This window comes from Trichechus manatus, unplaced genomic scaffold (genome assembly GCF_000243295.1).
Source record: "Trichechus manatus latirostris isolate Lorelei unplaced genomic scaffold, TriManLat1.0 scaffold00087, whole genome shotgun sequence".
Lineage (NCBI taxonomy): Eukaryota > Metazoa > Chordata > Mammalia > Sirenia > Trichechidae > Trichechus > Trichechus manatus.
The window spans coordinates 10,135,243-10,144,601 of NW_004444023.1; the positions used below are offsets into that span (position 1 = coordinate 10,135,243).

A 9,359-nucleotide genomic window follows, 5' to 3' on the forward strand; every position below is an offset into this window, starting at 1 on the left:
CTGTGTTGGCTGAACACAAAGGTTCTCCAGGCAGAGGAGGGAGTGCAGGAATATGGGCTGATGCTGATGACTCTGGGAGGGCTTTGTGGCAAATCCCCTGGGAGAGCAAGAGGAGGGGTCTCTGGCAACCCTAGACTGTTACTTTGTTCTAGGGACTCTTTTTTGTTCTAGAGACTCAACTCTTTTGGAAGGAGGCGTGATTTCAGAACCTGGGGTCTCTGCGGTCAGGTTAGAATAATCTCTGTAACGAGGGAAGGACCCAATGCTGGGCCTTGTGAGAATCAGGAATTGACTCGGGTTCTCCAGCCTGCCTGTGACAGCTGAGCTAAAAGGTATTTCTGCTGTCACCATCTGAGAAGGGTTTGCTCAGTAGGCAATGACTTCTGACTTTATGGCACATTTAGGCGTAGCAGAATTTTTAAAAAATAACTTCATGCTTTGTCTTACATTATTGTCTCATATTGGTCGAATCAGGTACATGTTGCCCTCCTATCCCATTTTATATATATATATATATATATATATATACCCCTGAAAAGCCCTTGTGGCACAGTGGTTAAGCACATGGCTGCTTACTGAAATATTGGCGGTTCACCCACCACCTACACCTACACCTTGGGAGAAAGATTTGGTAGTCTTCTTCTGTAAAGATTACAACCTTGGAAAGCCTATGGGGCAGTTCTACTCTATCCTAGGGTCGCTATGAGTCAGGATCGACTCAACGACTGTGGGTATATGTAATATACATTCAAGGGATATATACTATGTATGCATGCTGTCATTGTTATAGGAAATTGATTTTAGGAGAAGCTTTGTTCAACATTTTCTCAACACTAAATAAAATTGCCCTTCTGAGGAGACTTGTCATGTCCATGATGGTGTGGGCTGTGACCCTGGCCCACCACCAAGCATTCCTGGGCATCAGGGGCTCCAACTTGGGGGAGAAGTTTTGCAAGAATGTGAAGGAGAAGCCCTCTGAGGACAGAGAGGGGAGGGGCAGCTTCACATTTTCCTCTCTAAGGCTACTGCCTTCTTCTCCCCCAGGAGGTCATGACAACCCCAAACTTTCAGCCTGGCCAAGCCCTGTGATTCCTCTAGGAGGAAAAGTGACTCTTTGGTGTCTTTCTCACTGACTTTGTCAAATTCAAAGTATTAAAAAAACAGGGCACCCCTCTCCCTGAGCTCCAGGATAGACTTTTCAACAACAGCTTCACCATGAGCCCTGTGATCACAGCACATGTGGGGACCTACAAATGTTCCGGATATTACAGAGATATATCCCTGTGTGGTCAGCATACAGCAACACCCTGGAGATCGTGGTCACAGGTAGGAGAAGTCCACCCCAACCCATGTCCACCCTGTGTCCCAGACAGCCTTATTCAGAGCCCAGATCCCAGTGGAGACCAGACAGTTATTGTAGGATTCCTAGTTGGGACCTAACCATAGAAAGAGAAGACACTAAGAATTTCAATAGAAGGTATTTAATAAAGAGAACTGAGTGCAGAAGTGTAGGAAGAAGCTAATAAAGAAGAGTGTCAACATAGGGATTAGCAAGAGCACGTTGCTGCTACCACTTACTAGCAAGGGGGACTCAGAGGGGAGGAATGTCACTTGATCCCAGCACCACCATTCCCATTACTGAGGTTGTAACCCCACCTTAAAGAGTTGGAGCCTTGGAGAAGACACAGCACCTTCAGGAGATGCCTCCAGAGGCAAAGGTTGGGGCATGGATTGGGAAATACCCTCTTCCCTTCCCACTGCTCCCAGTCATCCCCATTATTCTAAGTGATGTGCAGAGCTCTCAAGACACACTAGGAAATGCATATTGTAGGGGCACCACTGCCTCAGCTCACTACATAGAGCAGGGAGAGGAAATATGGAGAGTGGCTCTCACAGTCAAAGGTTCAAGAACCAGTACAGACAAGGTCAGGGGACCTCCAACCAGGAGAGAGGAAATGCAGATATAGGTGAGACAAGGGGACTTCAGGTTATGGAAGAACATGAGCCAGTGGCATGGAGAACAATGCATAGAGAACATGCAAAGAAACAGGTACAGGAAGGGACTTAGGCTTTGGGTGTGAAAGAGGAAGAACTTCTCACCTGCAGGTCTCAGGGGAAGGGATGAGGTAGAGTGACTCATTTAAACTCACACCCTCTTTGCCCCTAGGTGTATTCACAAAACCTGCAATCTGGGCGCACCCAAGTTCCCTAATGAATTCAGGGGGAAATGTGACCCTGAACTGTAGCTCAGAACTAGTGTTTGATAAATATAACTTACACAAGGAGGGGAACTCACAGTATTCCCAGCAGCTTAGTAAGAAGCTTCGTACCAGCAACTCCTGGGCTGACTTCTCCATGGAACCTATAACACCTGCTCTTGCGGAGACCTACAGATGCTGTGGTTTTCACAGTCACTCCCCGTATGAGTGGTCGGCCCCCAGTCCCCCCGTGGAGCTTATGGTCACAGGTAAGTGTGGTCTGTTCAGTCCCTGGTCTTTGTGTGATGGGTGCCTCAGGGGGTGATGTGGTTGTTCAGCATATCGTCAGTACAGGAGAAGACAAACTCAAGAGAAACACAAAAAAATAGAAGGAACCTTCCCCCCAAAAAAACACCATTGCCATTAGTCAATTCCAACTCATAGAAATCCTATAGGACAGAGTAAAATCACCCCATAAGGTTTTCAAGGCTGTAATCTTTAAGAAAGCACACTGCCACATCTTTCTCCCATGGATCGGTTGGTGGGTTCAAATCCCTGACCTGTCAGTTAGCAGCCAAGAGCTTAACCACTGCACCTCCAGAGTTCTTAGAAGTCTGAATTTAGGGCGATGGCTCTAGGGGAAGGCTCCCTCTCTCTGTCTGCTCTGGGGGAAGGTGTTTTTCTCTTTTCAGCTTCTTTTCCTAGATTCCTTGGCAATCAGGTTGTGTGTATCCTCCTCCATTTGTGCTTGCTTAGTCTGCTGTTTTATATCTCAAAAGAGATTGATTTAAGACACACCCTACACTAATATTGCCTCATTAACATAAAAAATAACCCATTCCCAAATGGGATTATAAACAAAGGTATAGAAGTTAGGATTTACACAACAAATTTTGGGGGAACACAATTTAATCCAATTAATGGTTTCGGGAAACAGTAAGACCCATAGCCTCATGGTTTCAGGTGAGGGAGCCTAGGCCACCACCTTGTTTTCTGAGGTCCCCAATGCGGCTACTTAGTTCCATTATTCAAGAGACCCCCACCATCTCTTAAGGCTTCTAGGGGCAGTAAGCCACAGAGACACAGTCAGGAAATAATAGAGAATCAAGCATCAAAAGGTACATACTCACACAAACACATGCACACACTCTTACACACACACACACAGTGAGTCAGGATCATGGACGTAAAAATGAGATGTAGAGAGGACATGAAGACATGTGGATTTCACTCCCAAAAATGGGAACAGATAATCCATTGTTCATGTTCTAAGGATAGTGTGAGCAAGGCTTGTGCTCTAAAACTAAGGTCTCTTCCTTCCAAGTATATATAAGAAACCTACTCTCTTGGTGCAGCCAGACCATGTGGTGATGTCAGGAGAGAACGTGACCTTGTGCTGCCACTCAGAGAGCTCATTTGACGTGTTCCATCTATCCAGAGAGGGGAAGGCCCATGAACCCTGGCTCCCTGGACTGCAGAGTCACAATGGTGCATTCCAGGGTGACTTCCCTCTGGGTCTTGTGACCCCAGCCCATGGTGGGACCTATAGATGTTATGGTTCCTTCCATCGCTCTCCCAATAAGTGGTCACACCCAAGTGATCCTTTGCACTTTTTGGTCACAGGTAAGGAGCCCTATACCTGCCCCATGTCTTGTGATTCACACTAAATCATAAAGCTCTAACTGAAGGGCATCCTGCTGGTGACAGAGGTGATCTTAGGGACTGTGCAGAGTATGAAATATCAAGAAATACAGAGAGGAAAAGAGAGGCTGAGAGGGGTGACAGGGTATAGTATGATGGGGCATTTCTAAAGCCCTTCTCCAATGTGGAGACCCAAATTAGGGTTCTAGGTATCCAAGTGGATGAGGAAAGGAGTCATTTCAGACCCCAAAACCAAAAAAAACCCCAACCCATTGCCATCAAGTCAATTCTGACTAATAGCAACCCTGTAAGAGAGAATAGACCTGCCTTCTAGGGTTTCCAAGGTTGTAATGTTTACGGAAGCTGACTGCTACATCTTTTTCCCAAGGAGTGCCCAGTGGGTTCAAATCACTGATCTTTTAGTTAGCAGCTTAGTGCTTTAACCACTGGTCCACCAGGACTCCTTGTTGCAGAGCCGGGAGGTGGAAATGCTGGGCTCAGGTTGGGGAAATGAGATCAGCCCATCCCCGTTATCCATTTCCCAGGATCCCCTCCTGACCTTTCACTCACAGAGAGTGATTTCCCAGGTAGGAAGCACAAATATTGTTCTTCCTAGAGGAAGATAATGTCACTTGATTATGGACATCTTTCATCCCCAGGTATCTACTATTCCCTCTCTAGACATTGACATCTATATTAGTTTCCTACTGCTGCTGTAAAAAATATCACAAATTTAGTGACTTGAAAAAACACACACACACACACAATTCATATCTTACAGTTCTGTAAGTCAAAAGTCTGACATGGATATCACCGGGCTAAGATTAAGGGTCAGCATGACTGCATTTCTTTCCGGAGTCTCTAGGGGAGAATCTGTTTCCTTACGTTTTCCAGGACCTACATTCCTTGGCTCATGATCCTTTCCTCCGTCTTCAAAGATAACAACATTCCACCTTTCTGACCCTTCTTCAGTATTCACAACTCCCTCTTCAGTAAAGGTTCTCCCTAAAAAGGGAATCATCTCTCTGAATATTCTGGTAGAGGGAGCCCAGGACCTCCAACAGTCCTGAGGTGGATGACAGAGTGAGGGTGGGTGGGGGACCAACATTCCAGGAAAAGAAGGCCATACTTCAGTAAGCTGGACACTCACTAGCCCCTTCTTGGTTTTGTTTCCTAGGAACCCCAACATGTACTTGCCTGTCACCTACAGAAACAAGCACCAAGACTGGTGAGCAAAGGAGGATTTTTAGTCAACTTCATGAATCTCTGGGGAGACAGAAGTCTCATGATCCATTGTTAGTTTTGCCACCTCTCACCTCTATGACCTTGGGCTAGTCACCTCCCCTCTCTAATCCCCAGATTCTCTATCAGCTTTTGAAACTGTGGCCAGCATGGGAATCAGTGAAACCTTTCAGCCTCTGATGCTCTGGGTCCAAAGTCTCTTCCAAATGAGAGGTCAGAGTGAACCTGACTCCCTGTTCAGGAATAACGATTACCCTGTCTCAGTCAGGGTCTGCGAACATGAGAGTGTGTGGGGACACCAGGGATTTAAGGGAGAACTGTGGATGTTTATTGTCCACCTGTCAATGTTCTATGTATTGAATAGAGAACAGTTAAGAAGAAAAGACCTTGATTTTCGTGAAAATCAGCAGCGTATGGAGAAAGAAGAAAATGGGGAATTAATGAATGAATGAGTGAATGAATTACATAATGTAAATGCTCTGCCTAGAATTACAGTAAGGTCAAGTGAAAGAGAAATAAAATAATGTCAACTGATGTAGAAAGCGTAAGTGGATAATTTAGAGTGGATGGTCGAGAAGACTCCACTGAGGAGGTAACATTGTGATCTTCATGATCAAGAGAGTAAGTCTTGAGAAGTCTGGTGGAAGAGAATTTACCACAGATGGAACAGATGGTACAGTGAACCGAATGAGGCAATGAGCTGGTGTGTTCAAACGTAGTGTGCTTGACGTTTGGTATATGAGGAGTTGTTGAGAGAGGTAGACCAGAGCCAAATTATACCAGAGTTTAGAAGCAACGAAAAAGAGTTTGGATTTTATTCTGACAGATGTGAAGTCATGTGAGTCCATTAAAATTTTTAATCATGAAAGTGTCATGGTCTGCATGATATTTTAGAGATAACACTTTGGCAGATGTGAACAGAATTTATTTTAGGGTGCAGGGAGCATGAGTGGAAGCCATGAGCCTGGTGGGAGACTATGGCAGCTATTTTTGAGAAAAGTCATGGGACTTTGACATGAAGTGGTGGTGGAGAAGCATTTGAGTTGGTGGATTCAGAACATATTCAAGGTAGACTCATTAGAAGGGAAATCAGAACCTAGTTTCGGTGTTTCCCAAATAGGAACCTTGGGCATACTCATTTCCCTCTGAGCCCCTGTTTCACTGTTTGGAAACTCATACTTGGGCTGACAGAAGAAGGGAAGGACTAGGCAGGGAGCCTAGTGAAGGAGCATGGTACAGTCCCTGAAATATAAAAACTCTAGAGTCAGACTCTTGGGATCAAATAATGGCTCTGCTAATTCAGTCACTAAACTCACTGAACCTCAATTTTATCAACTAGAACATCAGGCTGAAGACACCTCCCTCCCAGAATTAGTCTAAAAAAAGATGAACTCACAAATATGAAAGCCCCCCTTACCCCAAAGATAGGCCTGGTAGAGAGTGTTCAGTAGATGCTAAACCACCTTGCCCACTCCCCTTCTGTTGCCGGGGTCTTCTGCCCAACCTGGGCAGCCCCTATGAGGTTCTTGCCTTCTACTGACCATGACCAGGAGAAGCTCAAGTCTTCTGCACGAACAAAGCTTTATTGAGCAAAAGTAGCTTGCGAGCAGAGACAAAGAGGGACTAAGCAACGCTAGCCTTTGTCCCGGAACAAAGGAGTGGCTAGGGCTTATAAAGGTTTTTAGGTGGGAAAAGGCATCATCTGTATTCATGAAAGAGGCACGGTTATTGTGATGGTTAGGATTGTGTGTCAACTTGGCTGAGTCAGGATTCTCAGTGTTTTAATGTAATCGCTCTCATGATTGAATATACTGTGAGTAGCCAATCAGATGAAAGAGAGTCTCCTTGGAGGTGTGGCCCGCATCTGTATATAAGCAGACATTCTGGCTTTTTGCTCTCTCTGGATCCTGCGGCTGCTCCCTGTCATCTTTTCTCCACTTCTTGGGACTTGAGCTGTCAGCTTATCTGCCGAACCTGGGATTCGTTGATCTGCACGGCCTGTAAGCGGGAGCCCTGCTCTCTGACTTGCCGATCTTGGGCTTGCCAGCTTCTGCAGCTGTGTGACTTGGGAGAGGCCTCTACCCTGATCCACGGACTTGGGACGTTCTAGCCTCTACAATCACGTGAGCTGTTTCCTTGATATAATCTCTCTCTATATATATATATTTGTACACTTCACTGGTTTTGCTTCTCTAGAGAACCCAGCCTAAGACTGTTATAAAGATTAGGTGCCCATGCAGGAGGCAGCCCAAGATGGAACCTGTTGCAAAGGCTGTTGGGTTCAGCTCTAACAGGTTTATTTCACTTGTGACTAGTAAAAGGAAATCAGTGTGGGGCTGACTCACAAGGAGAAGCAAGGCTAGGGCTTATGTGGGTTTGGTGGGGAGAATAAAGTAATGAATATTCAGTGGGTTTCTTCGAAGGGGCAGGTACTCCTTGGACTGGTAGTGTATACTAATTAGGTTGCACGTATCTAGAATCCAAGTGGAACCTGCTTATATTTAAGACGGAGTCCCCTTGACAGTTCTTGGCATTGCTTATTATGGAATATGGTGCAGGCACACTAATCTTCTGTATTACCTCATCCCCTTTGGTAAGCCAAAACAGCAGTCATACTTTGTTCTTCTGCACATGCAGAGCCTGTAAGAAGGGGAAAGGGACTAGAAAAATACTAAGGAGGAAGTAGTAATTCACAGGTTGTTCTAACCTTATTTTATGTTAACAGGATGTGGTTCTTGTTTACCCAACTTTTAGGTGGTAGTCTTTTAACAGCTCTTTTATTCTGCCAGCACAGTGAACCCTATCTGCCTCACTTCCATCACCGAAAGCCATTACCCACCCCACTTCAGTCATCCCTGGGAGGGGGGTGTCAAGATTCTTTAGAGTGAGTTCAGAATTTTGGTCACCTGGACTAGAGGCATCCCCAGCCTCTGTCCACCTCCTTCTCAATTCCCAGAATGTGCAATTGTGGTCTGGCGAGGAAGTACAATGAGAAAGGGTGTTCAGGTATAGTTGGTGCAAGTGATTTCCATTTAACTCAAAAACATAATGCCTTGTCTCATGGGACAACACAAAAAAAGGAACATTAGAGCCTGGTGGAACTGGCTTCAGAATTCCAGTTATGGGCTGTTTGATGGTATAACTGATTTCACTTCTCTTCGATTTGTTTGCACATGTTGGAAAATGGATAAAGTAATTGGTCTGGTTTAGGGTTGTTGTCAGAGTTTAAGAAACATACGTAATGAACCCAGTATAAAGCTATGCAAAATATGTGATAAATAAATAGAAGTTGCTATCATTTGCTTGTTGACAGATTCACATCTTCCTCATGGACACTTCAGACAGCTGGACATTCTCATTGGACTCTCAGTGGTCTCCATATGCATTGTCATTTTCTTCCTTGCTTTTATCTGTCACTGGTGCTCTACCAAAAATAGTAAGTCTAAAGATAGGAACAGAGAAGGGAGGTACGATCGGGACACAAATGTGTGCATTCACTTCCTGTAGGCTGAGCTGTGGTTCTTTGTGGAGGCCTTCCAAACAGAGCTCTGGGACTCTTGCCCTTTCTCTGACTAACAGCCCCTTCTTCTCCACTATCTGTTTCTTAACTTTAGAAAAGTCACCAACCTGTAGGAGGTAATGATATATAAGAATAGAAGTAGGATGGGGGCAATGGGATTGAAAGGCGACCCTGGTGCAGTCAGTGTGGGTCTGGGGTTGTTGATGGGGTGGTTCTTTTAAGTTAGTAGGGTAGACTGAATGAGTAACCTAGGGCACACCAGTGCCTCTTTCTGGCCTCGGTGTCCCCGTCTATGAAGTGACAATATGGAAGAGCTCTCCCACAAGCCTTGAATTCATTTCCAGCCACAGATGCTTCTGTTATGGACAGAGAGCCGAAGGAAGACCGAATGATAGATGATGGAGTGAGTTCTCTCCAGCCCAAATCCTCTACACAACTTTCGCCCCTCCAAGTAAACAAAGACCCCACCTTCAGTTGTTAAGTCCCATTCATTATTGTTCACCTTCCTCCTTTCAGGACCTTCCAGCAAAAGAACCAGAGGAGGTTACTTATGCCCAGTTGAACCACTGGACCCTCACACAGAGAAGAGTCACACCAACTTCCCTGAGTCCCAAGTACTCATCACCTGAGCCCAGTATCTACATGCAACTCACCAAAGGCCAAGCCCAGTGTCAGGCCAGACCTCGTCCCCAGGTCCTGAGCACACAGAGCATTATCAAGCAAGAACCTGGATTTCTTCCTAGGAGTTCATTCATAGA

The 9,359-nt window shown here is 45.4% G+C and overlaps 1 protein-coding gene across 1 annotated transcript; it reads left to right on the top strand.

Moving 5' to 3' along the window:
* The first annotated feature begins 1,253 nt into the window (after positions 1-1,253).
* LOC101358946 (putative killer cell immunoglobulin-like receptor-like protein KIR3DX1) lies at positions 1,254-9,336 on the top strand. The gene is made up of 4 exons (XM_023736232.1): positions 1,254-1,326; positions 2,168-2,467; positions 5,017-5,067; positions 9,118-9,336. The coding sequence occupies exons 1-4, from the start codon at positions 1,254-1,256 to the stop codon at positions 9,228-9,230; spliced, it is 537 nt and encodes a 178-aa protein (XP_023592000.1). The 3' UTR covers positions 9,231-9,336.
* Positions 9,337-9,359: the final 23 nt, after the last annotated feature.